Source organism: Mycteria americana, chromosome 3, assembly GCF_035582795.1.
Source record: "Mycteria americana isolate JAX WOST 10 ecotype Jacksonville Zoo and Gardens chromosome 3, USCA_MyAme_1.0, whole genome shotgun sequence".
In the NCBI taxonomy this organism is placed as follows: domain Eukaryota; kingdom Metazoa; phylum Chordata; class Aves; order Ciconiiformes; family Ciconiidae; genus Mycteria; species Mycteria americana.
Window position 1 is genome coordinate 123,788,050 of NC_134367.1, and position 19,778 is coordinate 123,807,827.

The window sequence follows — 19,778 nt, forward strand, 5'->3', positions numbered from 1 at the left end:
CATAGTCTAAAGTAGGTCTAAAGACACACAATTCCCTGAGTTTCTGCTTCTTTCCATCTGAAAACGCAAAGGCAGGGGAGTGTTGGATTCTACCTTCTGGGAAATGTTGCACCTATATATTTTAAGTCTATAAACTGCAGCATGTTCAGTCAAATAATTTGTGCATAGTTTATGCAAAAAATTAGTTGCTTATTGGACAGCAAAGAATGAAACAGTAAATGAAAAAATGTTACTTAGGTTACAGTCTCCTGAGCACAAAGACCTCTCACTCAAACCTCTATTAATGCTACAGAGGTAAATGTGTTTCTCCATCTGCTGCTGCTGTTACCCAGGACGAGGAAGCACTGTCCTGGGAAAAGCTGGAATGAGCTGCGGGGAAGCAAGGACAGGAGCAGAGGCAGGACCGCTAGTACTGGATTATACCCAGGGACAAATGCCTCCATACAATTCTGTTATTATTTTACGCTTAGATAGCCTCTAGCACAGTAATTTCCCCTGAGCCTGCAGATCATGCATGTGGAAACACTAAATGACAACAGTAATTACAGTTTAAGGTTACTGTCCTTTGTCTAAGTCTTTTGGGCTTCAGAGGATCTGCACTAATCTCTTGGTTTTTATTTTTTCCCCACTGTTCTCATCTCAGTTTTCTTATTGCCCAGGTGTTGTAAAGACCACAAATGGCTGTAATCCAACCTCTGTTTTTTTGTTTTTTCCAGAACAGTAGATTGGGCATTTGGAATCTACTCCTACTTTTGCTCTGCTTTGCTGCATGGAAAATTTAAAGCCCCCCCCATTTATTTCCAGCATTTGTGAAATGGGCATAATCCATATTTGAAACATGCTTTAAAACCTGTAGTTAAAATTATTTCATTACATACTGTAAAAGACCACAAATTATTTCAGATGGACAGACAGATCATTTCAGTGGGAGATCTGCAAGTATTAAATCACCAAAGCAGTCCCTTTCTCACTGTCATCTATTTTGTAGGCAGATAGAAAGTATTTGGGAAGATTTATTTGACTTTCTGGCTTACACTGAATTATTCATTGTTTGCAAGTCAGGCAGGTAATTCACCTTGCACACACTTCTCAAGTACAGTGCTAATAAGAAAACCACGATGGGTAGATTTTTCTGACAAAAAACATTCTCAGGTAAACAGCTGTCTTTACAGAAATACGTCCTTTCTCTATGCAAAACGTTCAGTATTCCACAGTGAATGGCAGGACACCAGTAGACGTCAGTTTGACTCATACTCCTAAACGCAATGTCCTTTTTCATACCTTCCAATCTCAATCTGAAATTTGCATTTCTTTCACACGCTCAAACTTTCTTCCAAACCTCACTGACACATGAAAGTGAAAACATTTTGTAACTAAACTCCAAATTCCACTGAGACTGCATATGGCAACTCTGAAATTAAACAAAAACCATTTTTTCCACTATGGCAAGTTGCTCACTGCAGAAGTAGTATTCTTCCTTAGAGATAACTAACCAAAGCCAATCATTTATATCCTCTTTTCCAGGTTTTTCTCCAGCCAGCATCCTGGAAGTAAAAAAAATTATTCATACCTCATCTTCTCTATGTCTCAAGTTAACTACTGGAGAGTTTTTTGGTTTTCAGTGAATTATAGCCTATGAGTAAAAAATGCTTCCTCCTTTGGAGGCCTGCATCACTCAGCTCCCATTACCTCCTCAGAACAGGGTTTAAGAAGCCGCTAAGTATGCTCTGACTGAGGGAAATTTCAGCCTCCCTAGATGTTTTTAGAAAAGGCAGGGTGAGTTGAGCTCCCCTGTATTTGTTTGTCATAAACTCTTCAGGCAGTTTTGGACAACAATGGCTTCTTAGATTAACATCCAAACAGGACTAAAAAAAACCTTTTGATGCAGATGTTCAGGAAATTGCCATTGTTCAGTGAATCAGTGATAGAAACAGTTAGCTTGTGCCAAGCCCCTTTGCTTCAACTTTTCAAAATGGCTATGGACCAAAGACCCAGTGGAGGTTTGCTAGAGTTAACCGGCATCAGAGAGCAAGAGGTTTGCAGAGCTGCGAGAAGCTCTAGCCCTCACAGTGGCACCGCTGCCTTTGAGTTTGTTCTTAGTCATTTAGATTCAATTAAGAGCAGCACTGAAGTGAGCGGTGAGTTCCCCATTTCTATGAGCAGGAGAAGCCTGTAGTCCTGGCTGATCACCAGGTGCTTGTTTCAGAGCTCGTCTCCCACTAGCTGTTTTTCCTTGCATGAAACATACTTTTCACATAGTGGAAACTGGAGTCAGACCTATGGATGTCTGGACATAGGATGTTCATTTGGAAAGAAATAATGAAACTGAAGAAAACAGTCAAAAATGATCATGAAACCAAATCTTACAAAGGTTCCAACCAGAAACGTTGAAACAAAATTAAACTAATTTGGTTTTGCTAAATAAAACCATTTAGTGAAATGAAATATTTTTGCCCTGATTCGATATTTCAAATATGAAAATGTAGATTCTGTTTCTGTTACTTTGTGATTGCACTATCAGAAATAAAATGAGTTGAAGTCTTAAAAATAATTTTTTTCTTTAGGAAAATAATCATTTTAGTTAGTCGATTGTCCGATGGAAAAATTTTCATAAGCTTTTCTTATAACATGCCCTGCACAACTTGGGGAAGGACCCTTGCGATTTATGAGATATGAATATGGTTAGATTTGGAAACAAGGAAATAAAGTTTAACATGGAGGTTTCCCTTCCTCTTTTCAGAAAATAAAAATTTCCAAACAGAAATCCTCTTCCTATCGCAATCAAGGGAATTATTCCAAGAAAAGCTTGTGTTCCAAAACAAATAAAATGGATTCCAATAAAAGTTTTCCCAGGAGAGCACCACAGTTGAGAAAAGAAAATAAAGCAAGCACTGTTCAATTATGTCAGTATCTCCTGGCCTAAGAGAATCAGCATTTTTGTCCAAACTCTGCCAGAGATTGCTTGTTGCCCCATAGTATCAGATCTATAAAATGCATGAGGCAGGCTATTACAAGAAGAGTTCAGCTTGTTCCAAGTTGGAAAAAACAGCAGTTGTAATGGTACCTATAAAGTTTATAAAAGGTCTCTCACATTTTTAGGACACACTGCAGACACTGACCAGAACGTGGCTTCTCCAAAGAGCAGAGGGGATGGGATAGCAGCTGCCAGCCAGAGAGGAAATGTCTCCAGGCATAATGGTGCTGACTTTGGTGGAACCACACCTAGGACAAAAGTGATCCCGAAGCTCTGCAGGGGAAGGCTGGCTGAGCACCAGGGAAATCAGTGGCCTAACACAGAAGATGGGCTCAGGATTGAGTTTATCTTATTTGCTAGATGACAAAGCCAAGTTAGATGGGAACAAATGTAATCAATCACTCAGCCTCAGACTCCAAGACAAAACACAGGGCATCTCCTCACCCCAGTGGCTTACTTTATTTTTCAGGTTCTTCATGAGGATACAACCAATGCATTTGGACTTCCTCCAAAGACAAAGGAACGGGAGCGAGTGTGCAGAGGTGGTGAGGAAGAAGAGAACCAGCTATTAATGTTCAACATAGCACTGCAGTGTTACATAAGCTACAGCCCAGCAGTAATCAGCTTAGTGATACTGCTGTGAGACCAGGAGTATAAAAATAATAATTCGATTTGGCAACTCTGGTTCTTCTGTGAAGACTTCACATTTGCAAGGCTCAGGGATCCTTTACTGTGTATTCCTCTGTATGAAAGAATAACTCTTGGAATCAATAAAGATAAAATGAATGGAGACTGACTATTTACATTTATGAAATGTTAAGTCTGTACACATAATAAGAGCGTATTTCTTTTCAGCACTCAGAAAGTAGATGGCTATCAATATAAAACATAAAGCAGCATCTTCATAGAAATGTGGCCATTCAGCTATCACTTCATGCAAGCAAAGTTGTAATATTGACTAGAGTCCATTTATGATAGTATGGAGCTGATATTATACAACTAATTAGGAAAAATACGTAACGTGGAGATGTTACGGTATTTCTTGGTCTTTCCACAATGTTTTATTCTACTCAGTCCTATTCTCCCCCTCAGTATGGAAGTTTACAAGGCCAAGAAGCATTATTCAACTTCTCCAACCCATGACATACATATTAGCATTTTAATTACTATTGGCTATTCTCAGCTGTTAGAGGTACCTGTTTCACTGAAAAGCCATGCCTCAATGCAGCATCAAATAATTACTGCAGAAAACTATTCCGAAACAATTTAAATCTAAACCTTTAATTCATTTCCATTGTATCTCCAAATACTGCAATCAACTTTCTCTGACCTTTGTAACCCCCTTTTTGTATTCATGGAATGCATCATGCGTACAAGCAATGATTTCACAGATGTATTTATAACTCCTTGTTGGTTTCTGGGCTGTTGAGTTGGTGGCAAAAAAATAAAATTAATATTACACTTAAGATATTGCATACACACTTTGAAGATCTGGAAACACAGAATGCTTGTAGCAACAGTGTTTTGGAATGGATTGCAATAAACCAATAAGACTGAAATGCTGTTCACAAAGAAAGCGCTCATCAAATTTTAAACAACAGTAAAGTATGTTAAATGTCATGAGTGGATGCACTACATAATACATTTATTGTATGATATAGTAACATATGCCATTACACCAGTTCTTTCAGCTTGAGTCTCTTAGAAAGGTGGTGGGGTTTTTTAACGTCACAGCCCTGTGACGCAAGCCCTGGCACAGCACGCTCAGATCCCCAGAAAACTACACCAAAAAGTGTTCCAGACTTATGTTGTTATTGATTTAAGTGTACACCCTTAGCTGCACTGCCTTTTATTTATTGCCAATGTTATATACAGTAAATGGTTCTGGTCATCTAATTGTACCCACAAGAAACCCAGTCACTGTTTTAACAGCTGATTTTCTGAAGTCAAGAAAGAATAAACTGTTATAAATCTATTTTGTTTCATTCTAAATCTACCATGTCACAGTCTAAAATACATGGGCATCATATATTATCAGGTACAATATTTTAACTAATTCTATATTCTTCCCAAAGTGTATGTCAACCAATATATTTCCAATCTTTCAAAAGGATTTAACTCAAAGGCAGTTTTCCAGTCTCCACATTTTCTGTTCGGCTTAGAGATTTGCCAAAAGAAAATAGACTCCAAAATGTCTTGCATTGTTCCTGAGGAAGTTTTTCCAGCATACAGTTTACTCGTATTGAAAACAAGAAAGTATAGCTGAATACACACGCTTTCTAAACTGAAACTGAAGTTAACCCTGAAGATGGGCTTACACATGGCAGTCTGGATTCTGTCGTAGCCCTAATGTTGGTGACTTGAGAAGGGAGAGCGCTTTTGAACCCACACATATTTTGCCATCATCAAGCACAAGTGCTCCCAGACCATGACTGACTCTTCCAAGTCAACCCCAGCTGTCCTGAACTGAGCCCTGGCAAAAGGAAGGAAAAGGGTCACCACGGGGGGCAAGGAGATGCTGGTACGATGACAGCCCAGAGAAGGCAAAGCCAGCAGCGGCTGCTTTCCATTGCCTCACCAACACAGGCTGCAGCTGGCCTGAGCTTCCCAAGGGAGAAAGGCATGATTATCACCAACGCTATGTCCATGGATTCCTGGATCCAGCGAATGCTGAGATATTCACAACCATCAGTGACTGTTAGCTCAGCACATCAGAGCACTGCATTTCTTATTCAAAACCAAAGCAAACTTGTGCAGCACCCTAGGTTCCATGTTAACCCAAAGTCACTGGCTCACCCTGTCCACTCTTCTCAACACCCTACTAACAAAAAACCCTAAACAATATATTCTTACCACTGCCACTTCTTGTATTATAATATTAAACAGACCCAACTGAAGATTCAAGGCTGGAAATTGCACAGACAAATTACAAAGGCAAGGCCTGCTCCACAAAACAGGCAGGAAACAAGAGGGAGACAGGAAAAAGCAGAAGGAGACTGGGGAGTGATGCTGCAGTCAAGAGAACAGACCTCAACAATAAAGCAGAAACTTAACTAATGCCAGTTCAGCAATTTACAGGCAGCAGAGTAGAGGCTGAATGTGGTCAGCTGTCTCAACAGGTTTTTGTAAAATTACTGAACTTCCACGTGGCTACAAGTATTGTTGAGGAATAAAGCTCATTTTATTGCCTTACCCCACGTATCACGTTCAGCAATATGAAAATTATATAACACGTGACTGGAAGCAACTTTAAGAGGTCATCCCAGAGCCCTGGGGAGGAATCGGCCACACCCAAGGCGGTTATGATCACTGTCTAACCTTGTCTTAAAGCTGTTGACCATGCAGACTCCACAGCCCCGATGGCACCAGGACTGCAGTGTGTCAGTCCTTTCATTTTTTGAAAACTCCACGTGAATCTGCACAGCATCGTCTTCAATTATCAGTCCATTATCTTGCAGTACATTCATTTATATTTTTCTAATAGAAATAGTTCTAGCTTACCCTGTAATTTTAGTTATACACTATTTCCATAAAAGACACATGTATGTTTAAGTTTGATGTCGCTTTGATAGTCTTTTATTATGTGCAGCTAATGGTGCTTTTTCATATAATATAACTATACAAGATTTCCAACGATCTTTAATGCTGATGTTGATGGATTGGGTTTTTTTTCTCCTTGTAGCTGTTTTTCTAGTTACAATTAGAAATAATAGATCAATTCAGCTTAGCTTTTACATCATGCTGGATATAACTGCATTTGCTCCAGTAGCAAATTGTTTGAAATATTTAATTTTCCATACTCAATAGTGTTGTGATATTTCACATTAGAACTGTATTGCACATCACAAATACAATATGCATACACAGTCCAAACACAAGCCAGCAATGCTGCACTTAACATCAGGATTCAAACTTGGAAACTGGGAAATTCTTTAGTGAGTATGTTTAACATACTCACTCTGCAGGGAAGGGGACTACTGTGTCACCCTAAGTGACAGCTTAAGTATCTGAGTGACTCTAGGCCTTGTTATTTTTTATATCAGAAAGAGAGTGTTCTTTTTATTCTTATTATAGAAACTGACTCCTATGCAATAATCGTGATATCTCAATTAAAAAGCAGCTAAGCGCTTTACAGTTGGAGTCACTGTTGGTCAAATACAAAAAACCTAGCTGAACAGGGCTTTCTGTGAGCGGTTAATCTCCATCAACCCTTGTTGCGCATGTATAGAGTCTACAAAGGCCTTGGACAACAAGAAATAGGAATCCCTCAGATTCAGTTTTCGAAAAGCAATTACAGGGAATTTAGCAATCATTTGCAGTGACAACAGCCAGGCTACTATACTTTGTATAGCAGAGTCACAAACCAAACTTGCTACTTCACTGAATTTCCAGCGTCTTTCTTTTGACATCATCAGAAACACAAACGATTTTATGGCCTGAAGACTAGTTTATCCTCTACACTCTGGAGGCACAGCAGTACCCCCTTACTTCTGTCAGCAGTGCAAGAGGGGCAAAGTAGTGCGAAAACTTTTTTCCCTCCCTTATCAGACACCTAAATCTCCTCTTTGCAGCCCTGTTGATTTCCTGTTTGGAATTATAAAGATCATACAACACATGTAGCATGCTTCCCACAATTACTTATCTTTGCCCTGCTGGCTGTATAACCCTTTCTCTTTCCATGTCCACAGTGCAGGTTGAATTCCACCTTCCCATGAACTGACTCTAACTGCCTCTGACCTTTTTTAACACTGTGCCGTAATGTCTGCTGCTTCTTCCTTTTAATCTTCTCAGATAACCCCACTCATGAACGTGTACATTTAAATAACCATCCACCAACATCTGCAAAGGGTCTAAATATCATAAAAGCAAAATGCTTCAGTTAAGTGTTAAATTCTCTCAGTAAGACGACATACACCAGATCAATTATCAGATGATCTAATGCATATAGCTGACTATAGAGTTTCCTCAAAAAAATCAGGGTTTTTTCTTATAATGCTTGTCAACTGGCTTCACTATGAATTAGAAATACAAAATCTTCAAAAAGGGCCCTGAGCTGTATGGGAAAGCAAAACAAATATAGTTCAAGATTACAGTGACCTGAAAAAGTTATTAATACAAGAACAGGCCTCTGTCTGTGAACTGGAACAGACTCTTGGAATCCCTTCCTCAAATACACTGGATAAAGCATAAGACAACTTACGCCAGAAACAGATAAACCAGGGATCCATTCGTGGAAGACACTGCCTGTTTTCTGCACAGTATGCTTCATTTTGTCAGTATGACTGATGACAAAAATGTCTTCAGTTCTTGTTTGGTGAACAAGCTGGCAATGCAGCTTCAACCAACAGTGTGTAGGTTTGAGGGTGGTTGGGTTTTTTTCAGCATTGGAAAGAAGACGTTTCCTCTAATGAGTTTTCCTTGGCTGTTCAATATTTATTACAGGTACTTAAGCAGAGCTTTTATTACTTAATGTTCCGTTTCCTTCCAAAAGGATAACACCGATGCTCATGTAATGCTGCCCTATAGTCTCATAAAATTGATGGCAGCTCCGAACTTTTCCTGGGCATAATATTGCCAGCATGTGAGCCCCATGATAGCATATATTGGGGCAAAATGCTAAATAGACTTCACTGGGAAGTCTGTCACCTCTACCACCTGCAGCATGAATTTACATAAAAGAGCCGAAAACATGAAGGGCTTTTTATCCTGCCATTTTCTCCTGTCTCTCTATCCTACCACACACATCCATACCTCCCTGCATGGCAGAGAACTGGATGGGGGACCTGAAGCCTCCCCCCAAGATTTGAGACAGAGTAGCAAGTCTTGGGCATTACATTCACTTTACACAACGTTTAGACACAACCCACAGAGGTTGAAAGTTTTGTATAGATCTGGGGTCACTGCTGTGGTGAACTGCATGGAAATTAAACCCTCTACCCACAAAGGGAGTCAACAGCAGGATTACAACAGTGCACAGGTCAAGTGCTGGCCCTTTCCTATGGGATGGATTTTGGTATTGCTGCCCCTTTGCTTTTGGGAGCAAGCCAGCTTTCTTCTCACAGGGAGGAAGCATCTTAGGATATCTTCCAAAGTTTGATCAGAAACTTATCAGGGATTGAAAAATCACTGCCACTGGCCAGGAAGCTGGGAAATCAAGATGTGGGGCATGGAGCAGGAGTGAAGATGTGAAATATAGAAATTTTAATTAAAATAACTGTAAGATGCTCTTACTGCTACATTCCAGGGACAGAATTGTGTGTATCCAGTACCAGAAGGCTGGAGAAAGAGGTTACACTTCCACACCAGTTACAGAGATCTGACTAAATCTGCAAGGAAAGTTACAATGGCTCCTACTCCTTGCATCTGCAGGTCACTGCACTCTACACTCGCTGGAGAACTGGGGAGAACTGAGGAAAGCTGGGTTCTCCTGATCTTACCAGGAAGATTTTCATTTTTGCAAAGGGGAAGATCTGTGCTGGCCTCTAAGCGAGTGAGGCAAAAGGCTCCACCTTTAACCCATCTCAAGCCTGTCATTAACGCTGCCAGAAAGGGCACTGAAAGTTGACTTACATTACACTGCCACTGCTAAGGGCTGCTGCTTGTTAAGTGGCGATGCTCTTCCCAAGCTGCTGGCCCTCTTTCCCCCTGTTAAATGTGACCGTGGATGAACTATCCAGCTCTGGCAGCACTTGGCAACCCCTTTCATGGCATCACAGGGCACTTCTGCCTTCACAGGCTGCAATGGTCTGACCACAAGCCAGTCACGTTAAGCGGGTATGGGAGGGATCTGAGGCGAGGAAGGATATGGAAGATTTTTATTTATTTCATTAAAAGCTTAGATCCTCTGCATTTACAGCCCCCTTTTCTTCCCTTGTCCCATGACGCAAGCCGTTTGGGAGTACTGTTAACCTTGGGCACCTAGAGACTTGAAGAAGCCTTGAAGCAGCCACACATCTGCCCTGCCCAGACTCCTGTACCAGTACAGGTATCAGCCAAGTCTCCCCTTCTAATCCCTTTCTGTAACATAACAATTGCCATCACTGGGATGTTTATTTCCAAAGAAGTCATCATCTAACTGCCAAACTCACTCACTCTCAGTGGAAGATTTTCATTTCACCTTCCCCCCTCCACACATATATTTATTCCCCCAACACCAACACAGATGCACTTGTATATAGATATCAGTAATGGGACTCAGCTCTTCTCTGTATATTAAAGCCTCTTTCTTGAGTGGGATTAATCTTGGCAGCTGTCTGACAGGAGAGACTGTGTGGGAGGAAAATGGTTTTATCTAAAACTTGAAAGAAAGCAAAATAATCTTCGAGAGAACAAACTGTGTTTCAACTCTTGCTCCTTCAGTGGAAGACTATTTACTAACAGAAAATACCCAACAACGGCAAAAATACAAAAGTATTGCTCTGAAAGGTAACATAACATGCATTTTTTCTTTCCTTTTACTTATGTGGCCCCTTTTCAAAACATTTATTAATAATACAGCTGAGTCTCTCCATAGGAGGCCAGAATCTGAGTCAGTTTTGAAAATCAAAATTAAGCAAATCCCATGGTTTTCTTTTAGCTATGGAGGAACAGGAAAGGTCTCTACTTCCCATCCTGTCTCTGCGGTACTTTCAGAGACAGGAAACCTAACAAACAAGACAGTATGAAGTATCTCCGTATTTCTGATTTACTTTTCCAGAGCAATCACATTGATGAAACATACCACTGTTCCTCATAATTAAAAACAAAGTTTGCTCTTACAGAAGCTGTATTTCCCCTTGCTCGCAGGAAAGTCTCCCTTGGAAAAGGTCACCTAGCTCTAAGGTTGCATTATGACCTGCACTCAGGAGGCAGCACGCTTTGATGTCAGTGTGGACACCCCTTTCCAATCTCTCCAGTCTACCCCTGTGCTCTCCACGTCCTCCTCAGCTCATGGGCTGGCTCCATGTCCAAATCACGCAACCTTTTTTCTGACTCTGGGCTCTTGTTCCAGCCTGTCCCACTTATTCTCTCCTCACCTTCAAGCCGATGTCTGGTCACAGCCTACTCAGACTCCTCATTGGCTTTATGTTGCTTGGGGGCCTTGCCCCCTGCTGTCACCCTTGCCCCCTGCTGTCACCCTCCTGCCATGCCTGTGCCCATGGGTCATAGCAAGGACTGCCTCCCTGCCTGCAGCTCCAGGGCAAAGTACAGCAGCTACTTAAGTGAAGTTTCCCAAGGCAAACCAAGCCTAATGGCTGACCTTTTGGTCTGAGAAATTTCAGCTGAAACAATTAACAGATAAAGGCAGATGAAAATACAATTTCGCATGGAGAATGCTGGATATCTTGCTGCTATGTCTTACCTCATTAAAAGTTCCAGCTTTAACATGTAAAAACATTAAAGGGACCTTTTTTCCACCCAAAATCTATTTGATGCCAAAGTTACATATGGTAAAATAACAAAATACAAGTGCACCTGGAAATCACGGAAATTTGCAACTGACGCAAAAGAACTGTTTCTGAGCAAACCGCTCCTGGAAGGTTCTCTGTACTGCAGAGAATGTAATTTAAATAACTAAACAGTCTCCATTCGAAGTAGTTCAATTCACTGTGGCATTTGCCATCCTGACAGTGAGGATCCCTGAGAGGACTGTACTGACAGCAAAAGCCACGGTGCTTCATGCGCCTGCACTTTTTTCTTCAACAGTTCAATAGCACAACACACTATATGACACTATTACATATACCTTCACCTGCTGCCAGTACTGCTTCAGGCTTCAGCAACACTAATGTATTAATGTCAAAACCATTGTATTTGAGGCTGTTCCTCAGAACAAGGGTTCAGTTCTTGCCGGATCTCTAGGAAGGCATCTTAATAATGCTCCGTTCCCATCTCCTTGACAGCGATGATGTTTATCACACAACCACTGTATATGTTTAGCGTATCTCCAAATTATTTTGGTAAAAACATACAGTAAATTTTACACAACAAAGCTTTTTTGAGCATTTTATAAGACATGCAGAGCATGAAAATGGTGCAGTAACCTGTTTGCATAGTGCTCTGCCATCTATCTCCCCGGACTCTTGAAAAACTGACATGGTTCCTCAAGGGACTTACTTGATTAAAGAACATTAATTAATTGAGTGAACATCTGTGCTGTTTTTCAACTAATAATTAAAATTAGCTAGGAATTGTAATCTCCTTAAAAGTGAAAAGTATACAGAATAACTGCAGCCCACTTTCTCACAATGTTTGGGTAGGGCTAAGCAACTACAGCATTTACCATAATGGTTCCTGAGAGATTTGTAAGGCCCTGTGGTGGAAGTTTGCTTCCTGGCTAGCCTGACAACAGGAACATTTTATTCTTGGCTTCATGCGTTAACATATTAACCATGACAGTGCTGACATTTGTTGCTAAGTAAAATTGAATGTAAATGGTCTAGAAAGCTGCCATTAAATTTAGAAATTATTTTTGGAGTTTGAAATTAAGTACTGTCAACACAACTCATGATTCCACTTATACGCAAATATGACAGGAATTTTAATGACTTCTCCAAACTCCACGTATAAAAGAAAGAAGGAAAATAAGAGTAATGATTTTAATGGCTCTCAAACTGTATTACAAAAAGCAGCCGACCTATATGGTATCAGAAGAGCTCAAGGACTATCCAACAGGACAGAATAAGTAGGAGGGCTAGATGAGAAAATGTCATGTTACATGTGGAAATGAATCCCCCAGTGTAACCCACGAGGTCAGGATACACCCAGGATCATCCTTTTCCTCACATGGGAGATATTCTCAGTTATTTAAACACAGGGCTTTGTTCCCTCAGATCAAAGGAGGGAGCCAAGGAGAGCCGAGCCATTGGTATGCAGCACCAGGAAGAAGTGGAGATTTAACAGCAAAAATGAGATTTCATTGCACATGACAGAAGCCAACTAAGAGTCTAGAGACGGCAAATATCACATGACTGCAAAAGAGAACATCTCTGAACGAGAAGGCAGATTCACTTAAGCTGTTCTTAATAGCACTGCAGACACTTAGTCTAGAGGTAGTCAATGCAAGAGCCAGTCTGGAATTAGTATGGGAGTGCTCAGCCATGTAATACTGAGGCTGCAATGAGACCTGGTGGACTCATACAAATATCGCAGATATTTGTAAAATTTTCAGAGGCTTACAGAAATATTTATTCCCAGTACAGAGTCACCTGCACAATGGCTGTACTCAGTCAGTAGTTTGCAACATACTTAGTCGCATCCTTTTTTGAAATGGCTTTTAACAAGACTGGGTGGTTCAGGGAAATTAAAGACACATCTCTCAGGACATTTGCTTAGTATCCACTAATTGTAGATGGTTTCTGAACAGTTTACTTTCTGATCCCTGCTTGGCAGACAAAAGGAGGGAAGCCTGAGAATTTCTATTTAAGGCAGGCTGAATGGGTCTCTTCCTTATTGCCCCTCACCTGTACCTGGTACCAGCTTTAGAGAAGGGGGCAAGGAAGAGGTACCTTAGAGCACTGGAAGACCTAGAGCAGCCGCAGGGAACCTGCCAGGTCTCAGCATCTCAGGACGAAGTGGTGGGGACAGGCAACACCTAGAACCTGTGTGGTTCACTCACATAGCTCCCAGCCGCAGGAGCAACCAGCCATGTGCATCCCAGTTGGACTTAGGCCCAGAACCACTTGAAATTTCCACAGAAGTAGGAAAATTAAGCTGGGAATTCATCAGACCTTGCTTGCTCTGGTGTCACAACAACAACTATGACCTTATTTAACCTATTTGTCTTTTCTTCCTATGCAGTTTTTCATAGGTGTTCCAATACCACATAATATCAGGCAATAAAATTCTGCCTGGAATAAAACTGTTCCCCCCTCTTTTTTTGCTCACAGTGCAGAGAGTTTAAAGCCTACTGAAGGATTAAAAAATAATCTATTTGCTGTCATGATATCATTCCTCAGGCTTATCTACTTTTTTCGGGCAGTAAACACACTTTTTGTGCTACCTGGCCCCACTCCAGCCCAGTATTATACTGGTGTAAGAACTCAGAAGAAAAAAGAATTTGCTAGTGCCAGCTCATAGCCTTCTGCAAAAGGGGCCTTTCCCTCCTGTCTGAGTAGTTTATGCTTCTGAAAACCGAGCACACCATTTGCAGACTGCAAGCAAGAGCCTCTAAAAGAAATACTGAGGTGTGACAGCATACACTCTCTTAGCATCTGGGGTGTGCACCATTCCCTGAGAAAAAGTCCTAGTGTGACTGCAGAGACAATGCCACCATTCACACCACAAGGTATTCTGGGCTGGATGACCCATGGACTAGCAGGCTGCACAGGGCTGGGGGGGTGGGGGGGGGGATGGCTGTGGGATGTACCCTGGACGGCCCCTCCCCACAGTACAGAGACAGTGCACTGAGATGGCATCACTCAGTCTTACTGGAGGGAGGATACATCTCAGAGAATGTAAGAGTATTTGCAGTAGTGAAATAAAAATAAAAGCTGAGGCTGTTTAGGAGGTATGTGCACAGAGCAGTCAGCAAGCTTGAAACAAGCATGGGGAAAAAAAACATAGCCATAACCACAGATTTGATCATCACCCTGATCTCACAAAAAACAGTCTGTGTCACAAAGAAAATATGATAGGTGCACATAATGATGAAACACTTACCCTGGAATCCTTTTCCAGATGAAGCTTGTGTTGAAGACTGCGTCTTCTCCTGGCCTTGGCAATTCCATTGTGATAAAAGAAGTATCCAGTATCTAAAAAAGGGAGCTGAGGAAGAGAGAGAGAAAACATCATGGAGCTATTGGCTACCAATAAGGATGACACGGAACACTTTTATCTGTGAAGTTACTCAGGAATCTACAACAAGATTTATGAAGAGTTACGCCAAAGGGCTCAAATCACTCTTGAGAATGTCACTTGTAAGTTAATTTTGAAAAGCGTGCCCAGCAGCATTAAAGTTATTTGCTACAGGTTTACAATGCGTAACTTCACTTGTACACACTTGGCACTATTTTCACCTTATGTTTAAGGTCAACAGTGCCAATATTTCTGAAGGGCTTCCCAAATCATATCAGGATTATTTCCTATTTCCTGAAAAAGCCAGAATAAGAGAACAAAATGAACTGCAAATGATTTGAAACTACCACAAACCATCCTTCAGCAATAAGGCGTTACACAAGTGCTTTTCCGAGCCATTATAACGCACCCAAGCCGATGCTGTAAGCAGTAACGCAGAAAGCAGAGTGATTTCCACTCTCTGAAAAACAGAGTATTTGGAATTTCTTCTGAACACCAGGAAATGGAACATAAGAAGAATATTAAGAAAACAGACAGTTCACGGTGTCTGGGTGGGTACCATTTTGTACAGCTTTACTAAGCCATTTCGGCAGCAAGCAAACACCTCCCAGCCCCACCTAAGGCAGGTGCCAGGGAAGGAAGATGCATGTCCATTATTAAATGCATCTCTCTCCACAGGAGTGACTGGAAGGCTAGTAGCCATTTAGCTTTGAGAAGGCTAAAAGACTTGGTGTTTGGAGAACAGCATCCCAGCTCCAGCAGTGAATTAGAAAGCTCCATTTGCATCTCAAATTCTACAGCTTTTTCTCTGTTCCAACTTAATAGAGAGATTCCGGTTGTTTAAATCTTTTTATGTTTAAATCTAAGCAAATAACTGCATATTTCTAAACTAACCTTCTCTTTGTAAAAGTTGAAGAAAAAGAAAAAGGGCTCTTGTTGGGAAGTTATATGTTAATGCTGTGAGAATTTCAACTTCAAAGGTTAGACTACCCTGCATGTAAAATAACTACTTAAAAGAGATATTCCAGAACAGCCGTGACAGCCCTGTTCCTCTCCTTTTTATTATCTATACTTCATGATAATATAAACCTTTTAGCAGAAGTTCAAAGTTCTTTACTGAAAAACTGAGACTGACGTCTAGATAGAATATTCATGGTGAAAACCTGGGTTGAGTAAGGGTAGCAGGATCTTGCTGCCATAAAACAGATTCTGTTCCTGTATACAGGTATATACGGTTCACAAATATAATTTCCCTTCTATGAAGTTATCTCCTGTTTCATTAAATCTATCACTATATCTGTACAGTTCCACAAATATATTTTGGCATACACATGGAGTGGTGTGGGAATGGAAGATTCACAGTGAATTCTGAAAGTTTAAAATTTGGTCACATTCCAAAAATGAGTTGGGTTTCTTTTCTACAAAGTCCTTTTTTATGTTCCTTGAAACATTTAATATTAATGAAATCAAAACATTTCATTTTCACTTTTAAAATTCCATTGTGTATGACACGTAATACATAAATGCAAAGTAACTTAAAAAAAAAAAAAATCAAAGCATTCTGTTCTGATAAAAAGACCTCTTTTTAAGTGTATATAAAAGGTTAAGGAGATTTCATCAAAGTCATTATGGTCCCTTAGAGCTGATTTGCAGGGCTGCCTGGAGAGCTTTTCTGGGCAAATAATCAAAATATTTTGCATCAGCTCCATACATATGTGAAGAGCACAACAGCTGAGGCAGAAGGAGAAATGAGGCTGTGAAAGCTCATGGCAGTGGCCACAGAAGTCTCCTATGCTTCACATCCATCCTCAGAGCCACAGCTCTTAAGGCTCAAATTCTCTCTGGGTTTAGGTCATTTTTAAAAAATGATTCATGTTTTATGTTTAAAAAGTCTAACCCTGTCATCTTTACCATCTGGATAATTATGTACTTCCATAATCCAGAGTTTGGCAATAGATCTGACTGTCCGGGAAACGGCCCTTCCCCCATGTCAGATACATTACTCTACGCTTCAAAATTATGCAGGGAAAAAAAAAAATCTAAATAGCCAGATCAGTTACAGTTTGAAATCTATCTCACCGTGCTAACCATTACCATCCATCGCAAGCTGTAGTCCAATTACCCCTCTAATTCTCTCAATGAAATCAGGCGGCTATTTTCCTTCTTTTTATCTCAGTATCAACCATTCAAATCAATTCCAGTCAAATATTGATCTTGATGTTCTTCCATTAAGGAAGATTCTCAGCAATTTTGAAGATATCTAGAAATACATAACACATACTCACTGTTCTTTTTTCTGTGTAGGGTTAGTTTCTAGTGCCACTTAGAATGAAGCAATATATTGTATAGTAAACTTTTAAAGTCAGTGTATTCAAGCCTGACCATAAGCAATTACTGTTAGTACAACAATGACCAGATTTATGGACAAAATCATGAATAAGTTTGACTCAGACTATTCCATTCTTTCCACAGATATCCCAATAATCTTTGAGGAACTCAGGTATTTTACCATTCGTATGGTTTTCACACTCGTTCAATGAAATTGGGGGGGACAGACAGGAAGGCAGCTAAGTGAGGCAATACCTGAAATGTGACACGATCAAACACCATGGATTGTGACTAATTAATAGCAGAAATCAAGCAATTTGCAGGACGAACCTAAACTCTTCAGTAAATCCTTAAAATTAATGAATGTACATGCAGGAGAAGTCAGATGCCAGCAAAGGGCCTAAAACGTCACACACTTTGATAAGGAGTTTGCATTGAGATCTGTGAATACAAGCAACCACTGAAGTGCTTTGGTTTTGATGAACTGCTACTGAGTCAGTAACTCCTCTGCAGCGACCAAACGGCAGGATGCAGGTAGTTCCCAGCAGGGTTTACATTCCCGCTATTAGCTTCTCCAGGAGGTCTACTCTGATTTGGAGCTAGAGCAAAATAGCAAATAGCAAAATGAACAGTGCATGTAATGAAGTGAAATGAAAACAGAAGGGCTCCTGTACATAAAAAACTCCAAAGTGTCACCAGTGGTAGCTACTCTGTAATATTCTTGTTGTAAAGCTGGAATCATATTTGAGTAAAATTCCTATTTCAGCAGCAGCAGGCTCTGCGTGTAGCACAGAGGAATAATGCATTCAGTGTGGTGGCTCAGGTTCTTTCTGTAAGACAGAAGCAAAGCTTCCTGCCCTCAGAGAAAAATCGGCAATTATGTAAGATAACTAATTACTGGTAAGCACTTGAACACTCAAGTGAAGAGGATTATTTAGAGTTAGAAAAGGGTCTACTATTGCCTTGAGGTATAAATATGGTCCAATACAAAGTAGGACTCTGAGAATCTCGGGAATTACAGGCATTTTGTTACTTGCAATATTTGTATAAAATTACTGGTGAAAAACACGTACAAGTAAAACCAGATTCACAAATACAAAACAGCAAGTAGAGCAAAACCTTATATATCCACCTGCCTCCTCTTCTTCAAATTTGCAGCCTCCTTGTGGTTATTAACAATACTACCTACAGTAAAGACAAAATCCTGTTTAACCTCCTTCCTGAAAAGGATGTGGACCAGAAAACAACTTTTAAAAATTCAGTGCTCAACCAAATGGAGGAAAAAAAACCCTCGTTAAATGCAAGAGGCTTATCTAGACATCAAAATGGCTAGGATGGGTACATCCTAGGTATAGAAAGAAGCAGGAAACGCTTCATGTCGTGCACAGTTTTAGCACCAATACCTCTGACTCTGAGGTATCCTGGCTGTTCTCAGACTACTGCTCCACCAGAGAAGTCCAGGTGTCATTATTATTGAAATAAAAATACGTAAGTTAAATTCGTGGTTCCCAGCCTTTCTGCGCTCTCCTCCTTACATCTGAAAAATCTTTCCCCAGCAAAAAAAGCGAGCAGGAAATTTATTCTGTGCTGCCTAGATGCCACCCCCAGGAAGAAGGACTGTAAAAAGGCAGCTACAATTCTCTCCTGCCAGGCACTGCTGCTGGGCGGTCATTCCCCGATATTGAAAGGGAGAAGGGGGGGAAAAAAAAAAGACACAGTCCACTGCTGAGCCCTCAACTACTGATCTGCTCCAAAAAGGAAAAATCAGGTCTCAGGCAGCCTGTGCCTCACAGGCACCTGATCGAGGATGGGGCAGCACACACGGCTCCCTCAGACCCGACGGCTCCCATCCCATTTTGTCCACTTGACAGAGAAAAATCAAACTGCCCTTCGTTTTTGCTCCTGCCTTGGACAATATACCCGGTGGCACCAGATGTACTTTTTGCCTGTCTGAAAGCAAAGGACATCAATATCAGCTGCAAAGTGGTGCAGGGGTTTAAAGAAAAGAAGCCACAGAAAGACTACATTCAGACACTGTTCCTCATTCTAGAACTGCAGCACTGGGGCCACCTTGGGCAGAGCTAACACTGAAAACAACTGTAAAAGCATCACCGTCATCTGACCAGAAAAGCCTATCTGTAGCAAAGGTATTACAAAGCAGAAATAAATGCTAAAATAAAAAAAATTAAAATTAAAAAATAATTTTAAAATGTTGAATAAAGCTGCCAGTGGCATCAGTACTTTACCTTGCTCTCAGTGAGAGGTCCAGCATTCACAGCCTGTCACTAGTTTTAAGAGGTGACAAATACAACACAAAAATAAAGAGGAACCTTGGTTCCCAGGCTTATCTTTAACCTTAAATTTTACTCCTCTACCTTTAACATTAAATTTTCCTGACTTGCTTCAGAGCTCTATCTACATACATCTCACAAGCAAATTATGGCGCCTACAAAAAGCTTAAGAACAGACTGGATTGCCACTTCCTATTTTAATGGGATTGATCTCTGCCCAGTCTTCCCATGCAGCCTTTCATGCTGTATCACGTAACACAGCATCCCTACAGTACACTGCCAGCTTTTGTGCATCATTTCCAATGATTTCTCCCTGATCCTGTAATATTCTAAAACCGGCTTACTTGAACCTATTGTTAAGGTACCTCTCCCAAGTTACCAGTGGAGACAACAGTCCATAACAACTTTCT

The 19,778-nt window shown here is 40.7% G+C and overlaps 1 protein-coding gene across 1 annotated transcript in view; it reads right to left on the bottom strand.

The window, feature by feature from the left end:
* The window catches only part of PCSK2 (proprotein convertase subtilisin/kexin type 2), a 103,438-nt gene that overhangs the window by 66,702 nt on the left and 16,958 nt on the right, over nt 1-19,778 (bottom strand). Inside the window, exon 2 of the mRNA XM_075496881.1 lies at nt 14,615-14,719. Coding sequence (XP_075352996.1) covers nt 14,615-14,719 — 105 coding nt within the window. The remainder of the gene's footprint in view (nt 1-14,614; nt 14,720-19,778) is intronic.